We start from the raw sequence: 18631 nt of genomic DNA on the forward strand, positions 1-18631 counted from the left end.
CTCCCTCCACCCCCTGCAGCTTCCCTTCCACCAGCAGCTCAGTCATCACCCATGGGAGCCCCCAATGTAGCTTCATCAAATGATTTTATTGAGCATCTAGATTTTCCTTGCAGGAAGCCAGGCCCTGGAAATGCAGGTAAAAATCCAACATCACCCCAGTGGAGTTCACAGCCTAGAAGGAGAAATGCACAGTGAATCAACAACTAGAATGGGACGTGATAAGAGTCAGGATGGAGAAAAGCACAGAATGATAATAATAATGTGATTGATTGTGTGAGCGCTTTGGGGAGGAGGTTTGAGGGGGCTCCAGCAGTCTTCTGAGAAGTTGTAGCAACATTGAGGTTTTTTTTTTGCTTTTGAAATATTCATATATATTTTTTAAGTTTGCAATAATTTTAAGCTTAAAGTTGAACACACAAATTTAACAAATATTAATATTTTTGCCATATTTACTTCAAATCCTTTAAGAAAACAATTCTAAACTATTTCAAGCATAGTAGAAGTTCAGAGAATAATATAACAAACACCCATGTATTGAGGTGGTGTGGTGAGGAGCCAGGCTACAGAGCTCTGCAGTGGGACATTGGAGAGGTGACTTAACCCTTTTGTTTCTCTTATTAAAAAGAAAAAAAAAAAAACTACATCTACAGGTAATTGTCAGGATTAATTAAGATAAAGCTATTTAAAAGACAAAAGTTCCTCACGTACACTATGTGCTTAATAAACATTAACTGTTGTTATTTATGTGCTCATGACCCTGCTTGTCAAATCAACATTCTGCTGCATTTATTTTATAAAGTGGGCTTCCCAGGTGGCGCTAGTGGTAAAGAACCTGCCTGCCAATGCAGGAGATATAAGAGATGCAAGTTTGATCCCTGGGTCAGGAAGATCCCCTGGAGGAGGGCACGGCAACCTACTCCAGTATTCTTGCCTGGAGAATCCCATGGACAGAGGAGCCTGGAGAGCTACAGTCCGTGGGGTCACACAGAGTTGGACATCATATCATAGGTGCTTTTAAAGACCCCTCTGTGCACACTTCCCTGTCCTGACTGCTAAGGAAGAATAAAGGTTAGCTAGGAGGTCCACGTGCGAACGTCCACCGCAGGATACGGGGCAGGGGAGAGCCTGACTTCTGGGAAAACCCTCCAGTATGGTCAGAAAGGAAGGTGATGGGTGCACAGGGAAGGGGGCGGAGCGGTGCTGGGTGTGTCAATAGGGGCCCTGATGAGCCCATTCCCCTCCAGAGAGGACCCACCCAACTCTTTTCTCTCAGGAAACCCCTGGGGTCCCTTTTAATGGCTCCTAAAGTAATCTCACCCATGTTTGCTCCTCAGCCTGGAAAATTCCACCCTGTACAGGCTAGCTTTAAGAGAAGAGAGTCCCAGGGGAGCTGCAGAAAGGGGGCTTAGGTGCCCTCAGTGCCCTGGAGGCAGGAAATGAGTGATTGAGGGCTGTGGCCTGGCCTGAAGCACTCAGCCCCGCTTGGCCCCAAGTCTGTTTCAGTGAAAGGTAAACTTGGGGTAGACCTCTCTGGGGACTGTGCACCCCACCCCCACCACTTGGACACTTTTGCTGCCTGAGCTGATAGGACCCCCTGACCTGTTGAGGAGTTAGCCTGATCAGAGGCACACATGGGGGTCATCAGGCACAGACATTTGTGGGACGGGCTTGGGGACAAGTGCGTACTAGCACCCAGTCTGGGTTGGAAGTGTGCTCTCTCGTCACCCCTCAGCAGTGCCGTCATTTTTTATCTCACAATGGGCTTTCCTCCCTGCCCCCCTCCCCTGTGCATCTCCGGCATCCGCTCCAACCCTGCTGAGGAACAGCTGCTTGGAGGCCCATCTCTCATCAGCTGCCTTATCTCTCTGATGAATAACGTTCCCCTTCCCGTAGCGGCAGCCTGGCCGGAGGCCCGCCCCTGGGAAGAAGGAGGCTGCTGACAGGGCCTGGAGCCCAGGCAGCTGTCAGAGAGTGGGGTGCTCTCCTGGGCCCTCAGAGGGTGAGGACTGAATCCCTGCCTCACAGAGACATGCCACCCAAGGCTCCACGGCCATGGAGAGCTGTGCCTCACCAACCCAGCCATCCTGAGCACACCTTACCCCCTTTGGATGCAGTGACCACTCTGGGTGCCGAGGAGACAGAAGTCCATGGGTCCTGCTCCACAGGGGAGGGGACTGCTTATGGGAGATGTGATTTGTACTTAATGGTACAGAGTTCTGTATTTCATAGTTCTGTGACCAACAGAGCACATCAAACCTCTCCAGGTCTCAGTTTTTCCCATCTGCAAAATGGGCTAATAGTGCTGTGTAGACGCTGTGGTTCTCTACTCAGACCCCTTTTGCCGGCTAGTGCACCCATCCCGACGCTGTGAGTGCCATGGTAACAGCTATACCTCTGGTCTTCTCCAGAGCCTTTGGCTTAAGGTATTAGCATCCCTGAGACATCCGAAAGGCTACCTCCTTCTGCCACCCTCTCTTTTCCTCTCCCATCAGCCGAGCTGGTAACTGACTAATGCTGAGGACACAGAAGCTGAGCCTTTTTCCTCAAGATGGGAGAACTCCATGGGACTGTGCTCCAGAAATCTCTACAAATCAAGCCAAGGCTAGACCTTAGCCATGACTACATCCACCCTCAGCCCCTTCCCCTTCCTGTCCTGCTTCTCTCACCCGCTTACCCGCTCAAGAGCACACCCTTCCTCCTCCATGGATCATAGGCTTTGGAAGACTGTTTCAGGCACCACTTTTAGGGGACCCAACCCCAGACAAGTACCCACTTCACAGGAGCTCTGTGTGAGGATTCGATAAGATAAAGCTTAAAAATCCCCGTGTGGGTGCCTGGCACTCAGCAAGTACCAAATAGTCAGTGATTCTGATTCTTATAAACGACTGCTGTGTGACAGGTTGTCACAAGGGAACGCGGGCAGATACGACAGAGAGGTGGGTGTTGAAAGCTTCAGTTCCAAGTCTGGAGTTGGAAGCAGGGCCATAGGAGGTCATTTAGCCAAACTGTCCTTTACAGTGAGGAAACTGAGGCCCAGAGAGGAGAAGCTGAGGTGTCAGAGACCCACAGCAAGTCAGAAGCAGAGCTGGTACTACCCTGTGCCATGCTTCCCGCCCCATCACCCTCCCACTCACCTCCTCATGCTCTTTTGGTGTCTTGAGATGCTTTGTCCCTGCTAGTTGTTGAAGTGCCGCTGACTTTAGATGGGCCAGGACCTGGGAAGGGGAGTTGGAGCACACTCCAATTCCACACGCGTGGCCATGAGCACCTACTAGTACCGAACACCTGCCGGGCGCTCAGAGCTTGATATTACAGACCGACATACCACCTCCTCGTCATTCAGAGACCACACTGTTTTTTAAAATGTGTGTGTGTTGGTTAACTTTTATCCCAGGAAGTAAATAATACCAGCCTATTCTACAAGGAACATTCTATTGACCGAGCTTTGAAAGAACAGTAAGAGCAGGTAGACGGGAAAGAACATTCCTGGACTCACTTTTTATCATCTTAAATAAGAAGGATATTCTTAATTTTCATAATAGTCTCTCTGAATAGCCGGCTGTCCTTGTTTTCCCCAGGTATGTGTTGAATTACAAAGGTGAGGCAGATCGTGGCTTCTGGATATAGATGGAGCCTGTGTGGTGGAAGTATAGAGCGCATATTATTATCCATGTGACCAACCCAGGCTTCCCTGGTCGCTCAGCAGTAAAGAATCTGCTGCAATAGAGCCAAATATTCACTATTAATTCGTTTAGCAAAAATTGCTGAGGGACTTTTAATTGTCAACTTGTGCTTAAATGTAAGAAGCAAATGTTGTAAATATGAATATCAAAATCTGTAAAAATAAAAATTGTGATATACTTAAAAAAAAAAAAAAAAGAATCTGCCTGCAATGCAGGAGACCTGGGTTCTATCCTTGGATCGAGAAGATTCCCTGGAGGAGGGCACAGCAACCCACTCTAGTATTCTTGCTTGGAGAATTCCATGGACAGAGGAGCCTGGTGGGCTGCAGTCCACGCAGGTGTAAAGAGTTGTACACAACTGAAAGACTGAGCATGCACATCCATGTGACCAGAGATGACCACAGTGGAACTGGAAAAGTTCAAACCAGACTTGGGATTCTGTGTGTGGTGAGACGGCAGTTGGACTTCAATCTGCACACAATAGACAGCCTCTAAAATCAGGAGAGCAACATACTCAGATGAGTGTCCCATAAAAAATGTCTCTGGGCAATGTGGAGAAGAGACTTGAAAGGCGGGGCAAGAACACTGCCCCGATAAAGGCAGTCTTGGACAGGTGAAGAGTTAATTAGGAGACCACAACCTGTGAGCTGTCAGGAGATGCTGCGTGAGGAGTTTCCATGTAAGCCAGACACCCTGAAGATACGGGAATGGAGGATGGGGAGGAATCATGAGGAGGTAGGATTTGAATTGGAATTTTTGAGGGCAGTTTCCTAAGCATGGGCTTCCCTTGTAACTTAGCTGGTAAAGAATCTGCCTGCAATGCAGGAGACCTGGGTTCGGTCCCTGGGTTGGGATAATCCCCTGGAGAAGGGAAAGGCTACCCACTCCAATATTCTGGCCTGGAGAATTCCATAGACCGTATAGGCCATGGGGTCACAAAGAGTCGGACACGACTGAGCAACTTTCACTTTCCTAAGCATGGGCTTCCCTGGTGGTTCAGATGGTAAAGAATCTGCCTACAATGCAGGAGACACATATTTGATCTCTGCATTGGGAGGATCCCCCTGAAGAAGGAAATGGCAACCCCCTGCAGTATTTTTCCTGGGAAACTCTATAAACAGAGGAGCCTGGCGGGCTCCAGTCCATGGGGTCGCAAAGAGTCAGACATGACTGGGCAACTGACGTACTTCCTAGGCATAGGAGCCACATGGACAGAGCACAGTATGAATGGGTGGAAGATGAGCATGGCGGTGGCAGGGCCATGGACGTTGGTGTAAGGACATTCTAGGAGCAAGGAGGAGACGGAGCTAAACGGAAGCCCAGACCACTTTCTGGAGGGCACTGAGCCGCAGGGGAAGAAGTAGGAACTCCTGCCCGTGGGTGCCAGGGGTTTGAACAGCAGAGTGGCAGCAGGGAAGCATTATTTCAAAATTCGTGCAGGAGTGGAATGTAGATGAGGGTGGTGGTGGGAGAGAGGACCCCTCCTCCCCAAGTTGGAGACCATACACTACCAGCTTTCAGGTCACATGTCTTATCTAGACGACTTTGGTCTACACATACAGTGTGGTCCCTTGTTTTTTTAAAAGGAAAGATTTTACACAAAAAGACTTCACATAAAAGGCAGGTTTCTGGCTTCATTTGAAAACCAGGGGATTTGGTAAGACTGATCCAGTATTTCCATGTGGCTACCACATGCTGGAGTTGGGTCACAGTTGTCCTTCGTAGGTGGAGACTTGAGTCTCATTGGAGTTTTTCCCATAGCAGTTCTGCTTTATTTATTTTTGGTGCATGATTTAAAAAAAATTTTTTTTTGATGAGCCATCAGCCTTTAAGTTACTGAGAATATCTTATAAATATCCAGAATTGGACTTCTTTAGAAAGTCGTTAGGGCCACCTGGGACCTTGTTCCTAGCAGCTAGAGCAAAGGCTGTTTTCTATTTTCACCAGCGCCCACTTCCCCCAGCTCTTCACAGAGACCTGCATTAGCTGCCGTCTGTCATAGAGGTTGTGTTCTCCTACAGGAAGATGAAACGTTTCTAGTGTTCAAGTCGTTATCGAAAGTGGGAAAATGAAAGAGAGAGTAAGGGGCATGCATGCTTCTAAAAAGAAGGAAGAAAAGTTATGACCAACCTAGACAGCATATTAAAAAGCAGAGACATTACTTTGCCAACAAAGGTCCGTCTAGTCAAAGCTATGGTTTTTACAGTACTCATGTATGGATGTGAGTTGGACTATAAAGAAACCTGAGTGTAGAAGAATTGATGCTTTTGAACTGTGGTGTTGGAGGAGACTCTTGAGAGTCCCTTGGTCTGCAAGGAGATCCAACCAGTATATTCTGAAGGAGATCAGTCCTTAAATATTCATTGGAAGGACTGATGCTGAAGCTGAAACTTCAGTACTTTGGCCACCTGATGAGAAGAGCTGCCTCTTTGGAAAAGACCCTGATGCTGGGAAAGATTGAAGGCGGGAGGAGAAGGGGATGACAGAGGATGAGATGGTTGGATGGCATCACCGACTCAATGGACATGAGTTTGAGTAAACTCTGGGAGTTGGTGGTGGACAGGGAGGCCTGGCATGTTGCAGTCCATGGGGTCACAAAGAGTTGGACACGACTGAGCTACTGAACTGAACTGGACTGAATTGATGCTTCTAAAAAAGGTTGGAGAGAGCGTTGTGTAAATGAAGATTGTTGCTGGGTTTAATTTCAAAGACAGTATCTGTTAGAAGACCACCAAGGACACTGCTAGGAAAGACGGCTCACTCTCCCAGCCTGATGTTACCTGCTTGGGCTCTGCTGGCATTTAGCTTGAGAATCCCTGAGACAGAGACCATGAGGTCACATCACACTTGGCATTCAACAGTCTGGATTCTGAGCTTCCAGCCTGATGTTACCTGCTTGGGCTCTGCTGGCATTTAGCTTGAGAATCCCTGGGACAGAGACCATGAGGTCACATCACACTTGGCATTCAACAGTCTGGATTCTGAGCTTCAAAGAGGAGTGAGAGGAGGGACTTGTGACTGGGCTTAGGAGATAAGGGTGTGTTGAGATATTCTGAGCCTGAGGCAATGGGAGGGAAAAACAGAGTGAGAGAGGGGAGCTGGGTATAGGAGAACATCCTAGACACTTCTGGAGTGAGGAGTGGCTCCTTACCTGGGGGGTCCGAGAGAAGAATCACAGATGACTTCAGGGTGATAGCTCCTGGGTTCCTATGAGACTGGGGGTGCTTTGACAGAAGTCAGGAGATCCACAATGGGGGAGTTGGGGTCCAGGCAGAGTGAATTTGAGGTAATGATGATGCTGGTGACACATTGGTTGTGCACATCTACTTTGAAGCACTCCGGTCCATGTGGAACTTGTTCTTATTGTGCTTAATCTCTCAGTGCCTTAGTTTCTTTTTAAAAATTTTTCCTTCTTTACTTTTGTTTGTATTTATTTATTTTTAATTGAAGTGTAGTTTACAATGTTATATTCGTTTTAGATGTACAACTAGTAGTGATTTGATATCTTTATGAATTAGTGATGATTTCTTGAAAAATAAGATTATTGATAGCCTCCTTCTTATGGGGTCATTGTGAGGATTGAAGAGAACATAAAGCCTACAAATGACTCCTGGGGCAGAGGAGGTGCTCTGTAAATCTGAGTCATTTCCACTATTGCCCGTGAGGACAAGGTGGGTGAACCCACTGAATAGAGGTGATTTTCCAGGGCAGGGAACCACCCTTGAGCCTTGGAGAAGAGCCAGTCAGGGGAGAAGACATAGGGAGGAGCCGGGAGGGAACAGCTGGGAATCAAGGGGAGAGTGCAAGGCGGATGGTAATCATGCTGCAGAGGACCAGGGTGAATTTGCCCCCAGAGAACTCTTGGCAGTGTCTACAGACATTTCTAGTTGTCACAGCTGGGCCTGGAGGTGCTATTGCGTCTTTGGGGAGAGGCCAGGGATGGTCCCAACACCCTACAATGCACAGGACAGCCTCCCACAATGAAGAATCATCCAGGTCCAAAGGTCGATAGTACAGAGGGTGGGAAACCCTCCTCCAGAGCCAACAGCTTCCAGGTTGGACTCGTGGTTCCACCAACAGCAGCTGTGGAGCCTCAGCAAGTTCCTTCACCACTCTGTGCCTCAGTTTCCTCATCTGGAAATTGGAGATGAAAATAGCAGCTCCTTAAATGAGTCAGGTTGAATGAGTGAAGATATGCGGAGGGCTTAGAATGGAGGCTCCCTGAACATTAGCTGGTATCAGAGATCGGGGAAATGGAGGGCATAGCAGAGTGCATTTGATCTTGGAGTTTGGCTTTTAGGAATGACCTCAACTATGAGTTCACTAAGGTGGAAAGGGGACTGGCAGCCGGATGCAGATGGGGGTGGAGATGGCTACAGGGGAACTGGGGCTGTAGGCACATATTGTAGCAATGGCAGGGAGTGGAGGAGGGGCTAGTTATGGCCGCCAGGCCAAGTGAAGGGGATTGTTTTACCTTCAGTTACTTGTTTATGCCAACCAAAATTTTGGTTAATGCCCAAAGCATGGTATAACAAAAATGGAAATTTTCAAAACAAAATTACCTATAGCCTCACCACCTTAACGAATGAGCAGTGTTCCATCTAGCCTTCCAGTCGTATCATGTTTATGGTGCTTTAGTCATAACACAGATTCTCTTTTCTATTGTTTTATGTCACGTAAAATGGTCCCATAAGCATTTTCCATGATGTTACATCATTGTTACATTTATCATTTTTTTCCAAAATGAAGATAAACCTCATTGTTTTTTCATAGTTGTAAAAATGCTTTGTACTCTTTTTTTTTTAAAGTGCAGATAGTACAAAAAGGTCTTAAGAGAATGTAAAACCCCCCATTTCCCACCCCACCCTTCAGAGATAGCCAGCTTAGCGTTTTTGGTGAACATCCTTCCAAATAAATCTCCATACACTTATCTGTGTGTTGATTTGTTAACTCTTTTACATAAAGTTATGTAAACATTACTTAACTGTCATTCATTTTCAACCTTGAAGCAAAGGTTTTCTTATTGTTGGAGTCAGGGTTGTTGTTTTGGGAAGTGAGGAGGGGGCGGTGGATGGATTCGCACAAGAAGAAAGAAAGCCAGGAAGCTGCTAGAAAGAGGAAATACTGCTGGTGTGTGGAGTATTTGTTTCCTGAGGCTGCTATAACTAAGTGCCAGAGGCTGGCCAGCTTTCACAACAGAAGTTTATTCTCTCATGGTTCTGGAGGCAGGAAGTCTGCGATCAAGGTGTCAGCAGGGCCATGCTCCCTCTCAAGGATCTAGCTGAGGATCCATTCCTGTCTCTTCCTCATTTCTCGTGGTTGCCAGCAATCCTTGACATTCCTTGACGTGTCGACACATCGCTCTAATGTTTGGCTCCATCGTCACATGGAGTTCTCCTCTTCCTCTCTGTGTCTGCATCCAGATTAACCTTCTCTTATAAAGATCCAGGCATTGGGTTAGGGCCCACTCTACTCCAGTATGACCTCACCTTAACTTGATTAAATCTACTAAGACCTGTTTCCAAATCAGGTCACACAGCCAGGAACAGGACTCAGGACTTCGATGTATCTTTTGGGGGCACACAATTCAACCCAGAACATGTGGGATCCCCAGGGTGATGGAGAAGAAGGATAGAGCAAGGGTGGAGTCGCAAGAACTTCTCTGAAATGAAAGGGAGAAGAGACTGAGATAAAGAGACCGAGATTCTGAGGCTGAGAAGGGAGACGAGGAAGCCTACTTCCTCCAGCAACTCAAGTCTGTGTTTTATTAACCTCCTAGTAGTTTACAGAGACAGCCCCCGACTCACCAGAGAGCCTGGCTGTGTGTAAACCCCGCCGGGCCCCTCCCCACTGCCTACTCGCCGTGTGGCTGGCGGCTGCTGTGCGGCCCCCACCGACCCCTCTGCGGCCTCCTGTTGTCCTCTCCTCGCCAGATTCCTGGTCGGCCACCACCTAGTTTCTTTTCGGCCTGGACTAATTTCTTGCAGCCCTCGGGCTGGCGGGAAGCATCGCTAATTCCTCAAGTCCTTCCATATGGCCCATTCAAGGCCCCGCATCTGCCTGGCATGCACGTCTCCTCGGTTCTGTCCTTGTTGCACAGTGGTGGTCCACAGCCTTCAGGAGCATGGACTCCGCTCTGCGTTTCCTCAGGACACCTGTTATGGCTGAGGATCTCAGTCCTCTTGGTCTCCTTCCCACAGATTTGGTACCTGAGTTGGTATTTTCAGAGGTGGAGGCGGATGGGGAAGGAGTGTGAGAAGTGGGAGAAGTTCCAAGGACACCTGAAGTTTCTGCTGGTGGGCATGGATATCAGAAGTCCAGAGACTTCCCAGGCATGACTGGGGTCTCCTCTGGCTTTGATGGGTCGGTCAACATGTGACCAAAGTTAGCAACACTGTCCCTTAGTCAGCCTGGCTCTTTCAGAAAAGGGACTGTGACAAAATAGCAGTCAGGTGGCTGAGAATAACGAGGCTTCTGCATATTAACTTAGGCCCCAGGCAAAGCCCAGTCAAAATCTTTTCTGGCCACTGCAGGCTTCTGCATATTGAGGGAATTATTATGCTTCTCCAGTGATGCAAAGTCACTAAGCCGTTGGCCCCGCACTTGACACTGCCTGGAGCACCTGCTGATCTCCCAGCAATGCATCACCTGTCCCGTCTCTACCATTTAATTGTCTGTTGTCCTTGATTTCCTCTCCAGCATCGACTGCCGCTTCCGAGAAAGACCTGGGATCAGAAACCATATAAGATAGTTCATTTTAAGTCTAAGGAATAAGAAAACCCAGGTACAGCCTCTAGTCAGGATGTGCCAGCTTGTGTGGGACTGAAGGAGGTCTTCTTGCTGAGGCATGAAAGACACAGGTCATGTGCCCAGAGGGCCTGTGGAGGCAGAAGAACAGGAAAGGGTTCACGAGAGTTGTTGGGAATGTTTACCCAACCGTATCTCTTGCCACCACCTCATCAGACTTTATGCTCCTGCCATGTTGCCAATTGCAGACTTTGCCATTTCTGCCCAATACTAGTCAGAGCAATAGTGAGGGCGAGCACCACACCCACTTTAAACCAGTGTAGGCAAAATAGCGGAGAAGGCAATGGCACCCCACTCCAGTACTCTTGCCTGGAAAATCCCATGGACGGAGGAGCCTGGTAGGCTGCAGTCCTTGGCATTGCTAAGAGTCGGACACAACTGAGCGACTTCACTTTCATTTTTCACTTTCATGCATTGGAGAAGGAAATGGCAACCCACCCCAGTATTCTTGCCTGGAGAATCCCAGGGACAGGGGAGCCTGGTGGGCTGCCATCTATGGGGTGACACAGAGTCAGACACGACTGAAGTGACTTAGCAGTAGCAGCAGGCAAAATAGAATACTTAATAGCTCCAGTGGGAAGATCCCCTCATAGCTCTGTTGGTAGAGAATCTGCTTGCAATGCAGGAGACCCGGGTTCGATCTCTGGGTCGGGAAGATCCCCTGGAGAAGGAAATGGCAACCCACTCCAGTATTCTTGCCTAGAGAATCCCATGGACAGAGGAGCCTGGCAGGCTGCATGGGGTCGCAAGAGTCAGACACGACTTAGTGACTAAACCACCACCAATAGCTCAAGTAACTCAGAAGAGAAGGATGGCTCCAGTGTTAGGCTTAGGAGGATTCAGGGGCTCAGTGAGGCAGACAGCCTTGGGTCTCCCTGTTACAGGTGGGATCCTTTCATGGAGCAGGAAAACGCTGTCTGTCAACCCAGATGATGTCACTCGAGCTTAGCTGGCCACTCAAGGAGGATTGTGACAACCCTTTTGACATCAGCAATGCAATCCTTAGATCAGTTACTGCCCAGAGGAATGCAGTTCTCTGATTGGAGAGAATTTTATCAGGGAGTCTATTTCCCCCTCCAAAAGAGAAGTATACTGAGCAGATAAAACCTCACAGACCACTGTCTTCTCATTTCGGGGATCCCTGCATTCAGTTGCAGGTGCTGTTCCCTCCACCTGGAAACCCTTAAAACCCTGTCCACGTGACAAACCCCTATCTTTCTTTCTTGACCCGAGACCTTCGGCACACACTCACCCACACCCTCCCCAGAGAGAGTTGGGCCACCTTAGTGTTTTGTATTTGCCTCTGTTGTTTCACTCACTCACTTTTTTATTTGTTCTTTTAGCAAATCCTTATCCTTTAGCATTGCACCCATCTCCTCTAGGACTGTGAGTCTTGTGAAAGGAGGAATGATGTCCCAATCATCTTAGGATTTCCAGCCTCTACAGGGGTGCTTGGCCCACTGTCAGGGCTTGAAACTACTGACTACATCCTTGGATGGTGGGGTGACATGCAGGACGTGGCTATTCCCTCACTGCGCAGGGAACCTTGGGTGCTGGGTGTAGAGGGAGGAACTGCATGCTGGTGTCTCTAATTCTTCACCTTCCATGCAAATCCCAGGCTGTATGGAAGACACTGGGCGTTCTGTGCAGCAGCCAATGGCAGAATTTGACCTGTGACACACGCCTGGTTTGCCCTGATATAGTACTCATGGAGAGTGTTTATTTCTCACATATTGTATCTGAGGATCTTAAGCAGTCATAGGGTCCAACTTGCATTTCCTAGGGTTAAAACTTTCTTGGTGATGCTAACATATCTCCAGGAACACAGGACTCATTGTAAGGCAGCCCTCTGGTTATTAGGGGCCACGTGTTAATTTCCTGGCTACTTTGGCCATCAATCCTGTTTCTCTTCTCTAGGACCACAAGAAAAGAGGTCATTCCTTTTTCTACTTCGCATTCACTCATTCTTTCATAACAGTAGTGTTAGTCACTCAGTTGTGTCCGACTCTTTGCAACCCTGTTGACTCTATCTATTTGCCAGGCTCCTCTGTCCACTGAATTCTCCAGGCAAGAACACTGGAGTGGGTTGCCTTGCCCTCCAGGGGATCTTCCCAACCCAGGGATCCAAGCCAGGTCTTCCTCATTGTAGGATTCTTTACCACTGCGCCACCTGGGAAGCCCTCCTTCTTTTGTGTGTATGTGCATTCATTAGCTTCATCATTCGTTTAAAAATACTGATAAGGACCTGAGCAGGTCCCCTGTTCTCATTGAGCTGACATCTTTAGAGGGGAGAGACAGACAATAAACAACTAAGTATATAAACTGGAGAAATACAGTTGTCATAAGAGCTGTGAAGAAAATAGGGCAATATGAGGGTTGAGGAAAATTTTAATAGAGCTAACAGGACAGGTGTCCTTCAGGAAATGAATTTAAGCCAATAAGTGACAAGAATGAGGCAGCCACACACCATTTGGGAAAAGAGCCTCCAGGAAAAGAAATTAAAGGGAGGAGCAGTTGTCAGTGTGCTTTTGGTGGAGGTGCTGCTGCTGCTAAGTCACTTCAGTCGTGTCCAACTCTTTATGACCCTATGGACTGTAGCCCTCCGGGCTACTCTGTCCATGGGAATCTCCAGGCAAGAATACTGGAGTGGGTTGCCATGCCCTCCTCCAGGGGATCTTCCCGACCCAGGGATCGAACCCACAACTCTTACGTCTCCTGCATTGGCAGGCAGGTTCTTTACCACTAGTGCCACTTGGGAAGCCCTTGGTGGAGGTGAAGGAGGGCGAAAGCAGAAATGATAATGGAGAGGCAGGCAGGGGCTTTGTAGCCATGGTAAGGAGGTGAGGATTTGTCATCAGAAAGACAGAAGCCTTCTGAGGGTTTTGAGCATGGAGCTGATATGTAATTTTAAAAGAGCACTTGGAATATGGAAGCTTGAGATAAGTTCTCAAATCCTGGAAGACAAAGTGGAGGTTGCCACTACTTTATTTCAAAGAGTAAGAGAGATCTGGTTTAGAGGTGAGTTCTAGGTGCTCTAGAGAGAGAGCACCGTAATATCCGGGACTAGAGTTGGAGCATCCCGAGACAAGCCATCGGATTCTGGCCAGCGCAAGACTTTTACTTCCTCCCAGAGCAGAGTGGAGTCCCCCGAGTGAGGCACCGCATCTGCTGGCACTGTTGTCTGAGAGGGAGACCACACTGCTGGGAGGAGGGCGCGTCGCGCCGTCAGAACCGGGGCCCCAGCGGACCCTCGGAGCTTCAAAGCAGAGAGCAGAATCAAAAGGGAAAGACTCAGGGGGAATGGAAAATGTGTTCACATGTTTTGTTAAGATTCACAGTCATAAATAAAAAGACAATCAACTAGTAAAAACATTGCCACACATGACAGATGAAGGCACCATCCTAGCTCAGAGCTCATGTCAATGAGGAAACAGGGAGACCCCATTTTTTTTTTTTTTAATGAGGAAAGATGTGAGCAGACGTCTATAGTAAAGAAAGTACATATGGTTATTAAAAGTATTCCGTCTTACTAAAATCATAAAAATGCAAACTGAAACAGAAATGGGGTGCAGGGTATCTTTAGAGGGAAATAGTTTATCAAATTGAAAAATGCATTTTGTGAAAACTGCTGTCCTGATGAGGCTGCAGTGAGACGGACAGTGTCATGTGCCCTGGTGATGTGCACATTTTAAAAGGGAGAGTTTTCTGAGTACCTTTAAAACGTTCATACCCTTTAACCCAACAATTCCACTTCTTAGACTCTATCTTGAAGAAATAATTTTAAATGAGGTTCATTTGTGTGCAAAGATGGGCATGTGTGAAATATTGGAAAGAGGCTAGTTGATAATAATAGATGATTGGTTGGCTTAATATAGTATATCCATTCAGTGCACTATTAGGAAGCCATTAGAAATTATATTTCTGAAGCTATTTTGATAGGGAAAATACACCATAATATGTAGAAAACAGCAAAATCATAATTAATAGAAAACAAAATCAATTATGAATATGAATGCATATTATATACATAAAATAGATTATTGAGTCATAATGTACACATAAGAAAACACAAATAATATGTGCTTATTATTCTAAATGTTATTAGAATTTTCTGTGTTGAGAATTGCAGATAATTTTGTTTCTTCCTGTTTTCCAAGGGTGGTTTTTTATTTGCACAATGAGCATATATTATTTTTAAAATCAGATAAAAGTAAAAAGTGCTTATAAGTCAGTGCCCCCTTTGGTCATCGGATCCCTATTAGAGACAGACACACCCCTTCACCCCTCCTTCCTTGTCTGTTGCCGTGAAACACTGCAGGGTGCAGGGCAAAGGGCAGGGAGGCAGGAGGAGAGAAGGGACGCGGAACGTCCTCCCCCTGGGCCGTGGTGTTGCTGGGTGGCCTGGGCCGTGTCGCTGCCTGGCTATAGGGCTCAGTTTCCCCGTCTGTAATATGCACTGGTGGACTAATTCGTCTCTGAGAGTGCAGCAGGGATGTGGGCATAGCAGCTCCAAGGTTCTAGCCAACCCCGGCCCTAACCACAGTGACATCACTGACTGCTTCCGTGAGCACATGCCACCCACACTCGGGTGTCACCGTCCACACGGCCACCTTCAGGATCAGTTACAGCTTAGCCAGGGGCTCCTTTGCCCTTTTCTTTGGGAATGGGATGTGATGTTTATGTACATCATTCATTCTTTCAACATGTTCTTGTAATGACCCTGATCCTGGGGACAGGCACCATAAGGCCCAAGCTCAGAGCAATTCAAAAAGTGTCTTCCCTGGGGGGCAAGTCTTTGCCTTTTGAGAGTTATTTTAATTTATATTTGAATTATTTTGAAGAACTACAGTTTATTTGAAGCTACGTGTCTGTGTCTGGATGAGTCAGATGGATCACACCATTTTAAGTATAAACCACCTACCTACTGTGAGTCTTGATTTTCTCTGGACTTAGAAGTAAGGAATCCAGAAACAGGTGGATCCTTGGCGGTGTGAATGAAACACTGTGTGAAGCTCCCTGGAGCCGTGTGATGGAGGGTGGAGCATGTGGACTTGGAGTCAGATGACCTGTGTTCAAACGTGGCTCTCCTGCTTCCCAGCTTTGTGATTTGAGGAAGTTCACAACATCTCTGACTTGCAGTGTGTTCCCATCTGTAAATTGGAGAAATAGTCCTGACTTTACCCCGGTCTGCTTGTGAGCTTCAGTCAGGATCTTATCTCCAGAGGGACCTGGCAGAGCCTGGCATGTTCTCATGCCATGGCATCACTACTCTTGCTGCTTTCCAGAGGTTGCCGCTTGAAAGGGACAAGCGTTGGAGACGCACTAGAAGGGAACTGCGCGGCACCATCACTGTGATCCGGGCCCTGAGGCTGTACAGCCCTGGCCGTGCCACTTACCTGCAGTGTGTCTTTGTGAGCAAGTGACCTGGTCTTCCCGAGCCTCCGGGTGCTCGTCTGTGAGACGGAATTGACGGCAGCAGCACCCACATCCCAGGACAATCGTGAGGACCCAGTAACTTGTGTGTCTGCCGCAGTGCCTAGTAAAACCACAGGATGTTCACTGAATTGATATGTTTTTTTTTCCATTTTCAAATTAAATACTTGTTCAGTATAAAAAGTTTAGAAAGCAGCCTTAAAAAGAAATAAAAGAAAATGTGAATTGTTTTCAGTCCTTTTACTTTGCAGCTGCTGTGTGTTTGCATCTGGTCTTCCTCATCCCCACTCCCCCACCCTGTCCCCATTCCGAACTGAGGTGCTGCCCCCAGCAGGCTTTGGCTTGGGGTCCTGGTTGTCCCCTCAGCCCATCAAGTATGTAACACTGCTGTTGGTCCCTCTCTTGGCAGATCCTTCAAGCCAGACTTCATTCTTGTCCGCCAGCACGCCTACAGCATGGCCTTGGGCGAAGACTACCGCAGCCTGGTCATCGGCCTCCAGTATGGAGGGCTGCCTGCCGTCAACTCCCTCTATTCTATCTACAACTTCTGCAGCAAGCCCTGGGTGGTAGGTGCGGGGCCAGCCTGACTCAGAAGGAAGGGGGAAGCAGGGGCTGGCCTCCTGGCCCTGAAATGGACCCATTCCCCAGCGGGGAGGCTCAGTCATGAAGGGAGTCTTTTATTCAAAGCAACTGAAGAAACAACTTGGCTCCCAAACCCCTTCTTGTAGTTATTACCTAACAGATATTTTGTAGCATGTTATGGTACAGTGTTACGTTATAATAATGTCAGTGGTGAGAGGGTACCCTGCTGCTCTCACTCTTTGAGCATGGTGACAAGGTTTCTGCAGAGCTGGCACTCAGGATTTATTGAATGCACATATGCGTTCATTTAGTAGATATGGATAGTCTTTAACCATTGTTACTATGGCCTTGGTCTCCTCCTCACTCTTCCCTGACTAAGCTTTTAGGCCTGCAACAACCCAGGAAGGGTCCTCAGCGGTGTTAGTTCACCATCCTTGTTTTCCCACATAGTCTTGGTGATGGTAGCAAGTACAATTCATTAGTACTAACTGCACTGTGTTGAGCCTTTCACATGCATATTATATTTAATCTTCACCCTGATGAGTAGGTATTTCTAATGTCTCCATTGGACAGAAGAGGAAATTGAGACTTAGGTTGCTAATAGTAAGTAGTGAAGATGGACATTCTCCAAAACTCTTAGTTGATTATGGAATTACTCTCCTTCTCTGGACTTCAGTTTCCTTATCTGTAGAATGAGGGACCCTCCCATCATTTCTCATATTTCTGAGGTCCCTCAAGCCTACTAACCTGACAGCATGTTGCACCACAGCAGCGGGCTACAGCCCAAGAGTCTTCCAATCCTGGCATGATGCGGAGAGTTCCTAAGTTATCTGTTCTGTTCTTGTGAGCTCTCAGTATTGAGTTTACCCCAAAGTCAGTTTGGCACAAGACTTAGCTCCTCTTCCAGCCACTAGGCATCCACATTAGGCCTTACACTGCACCTGATTTCTTCTTTCTGATCAGAGTCTACCTTGCTCTTCTCTGCTTTTGTTCACCGACAGCTCCCTTTGCCTGATGGGTGAATTCCCAGCTCATTGTCCACTGAGCATCTCTAGCACACAGCTGTCTCACTGCACACTGGAATGCCCTTCCTCCTTCTCTTATATCATCTGCTCCTGAAGTCGTCATCACCCCCTGTCTATTCCTCTTCCAGGTCCCACAAGCCCCTCACTTCCCTCCAGCAAGATGTTGTTATCTCAGCCATCTGCCCACAGGCTGTCTTTCCTCCAGACCTGGTCTCACATGTTCAGTGCGTTGCCCCTGAACAACACATGGATGTTTACATGCCATGTATATATAGCTGTGTGTGTTGGCCAGCACAGTGCTGGGCACAGAATGAGCTCCCAGGGCTGCGGAGTAAGGTGGATGATGGAGGAGACTGGAGCGGACGAATGTCCAGTCAAGGACTCTGGTCTTTATCCCGGGGACAGGGAGCAGCTACTGGAGCAGATAGGTGCTTGAGGCCTGGGATCAAGTGGGATGTTTCGCCATACCAGGAAGCAGTGGTTGACCAATGTTCTGTCATATTCTGTCCTAGTTCTCTCAGCTCATCAAGATCTTCCATTCGCTGGGTCCTGAGAAGTTCCCGCTTGTGGAGCAAACATTTTTCCCCAATCACAAGCCAATGGTGAGTACCTTTTTTCGCTCTGATTATTTTTGTGGTATGGAATAAATACAGATGTCCATATACTCAGTCCATTTGAATGGAGGAGGTCAGCATGGGGGCTGCTTCCTGACCGCCGAAGCACTAAGGAAGAGCTGTGACATCCTGTGGGAACACCTGGCTTTCCAGGGGCAGAGTCAGGTCTCCAGGTGAAATTTCAGGTGGTAGAGTAAATGACAAAGATACACAGCATTCTGTGGCATATGGAATTTTCAGCAAATCAGGGGACAACTTGAGCTGGCAATTGGAAACAAAGGTTTATAGTAAAGGTGAAAGATGTTTCTAAGGTAGAATGTTATTTCATGTGAACCCTGTGCAGGACTTGGTTTCAACTCTTATTTTAATAAAAGCAGTGATATTTTGTTTCCATTAATCGTCAAAGGGCAGTTTCCTTGTGCATCCTCTTTGCCCTCAAACTTTTGAATATACCCAAGGTTGTTGCTGGGAAGTGGTTGGAGTTTAG

At 47.6% G+C, this 18631-nt stretch overlaps 1 protein-coding gene and 1 long non-coding RNA gene across 2 annotated transcripts in view; one reads left to right on the plus strand and one right to left on the minus strand.

Moving 5' to 3' along the window:
* Positions 1–18631, plus strand: part of SYN3 (synapsin III) — a 459000-nt gene that overhangs the window by 126982 nt on the left and 313387 nt on the right. Inside the window, exons 5-6 of the mRNA XM_043882279.1 lie at positions 16333–16489; positions 18043–18132. Coding sequence (XP_043738214.1) covers positions 16333–16489; positions 18043–18132 — 247 coding nt within the window. The remainder of the gene's footprint in view (positions 1–16332; positions 16490–18042; positions 18133–18631) is intronic.
* Positions 9475–18129, minus strand: LOC122680672. The gene is made up of 4 exons (XR_006336746.1): positions 17253–18129; positions 15887–16026; positions 15412–15640; positions 9475–10408 (listed from the first exon to the last, which is right to left on the minus strand). It is a non-coding gene; the product is annotated as an uncharacterized LOC122680672 (long non-coding RNA).

This window comes from Cervus elaphus, chromosome 22 (assembly GCF_910594005.1).
Source record: "Cervus elaphus chromosome 22, mCerEla1.1, whole genome shotgun sequence".
In the NCBI taxonomy this organism is placed as follows: domain Eukaryota; kingdom Metazoa; phylum Chordata; class Mammalia; order Artiodactyla; family Cervidae; genus Cervus; species Cervus elaphus.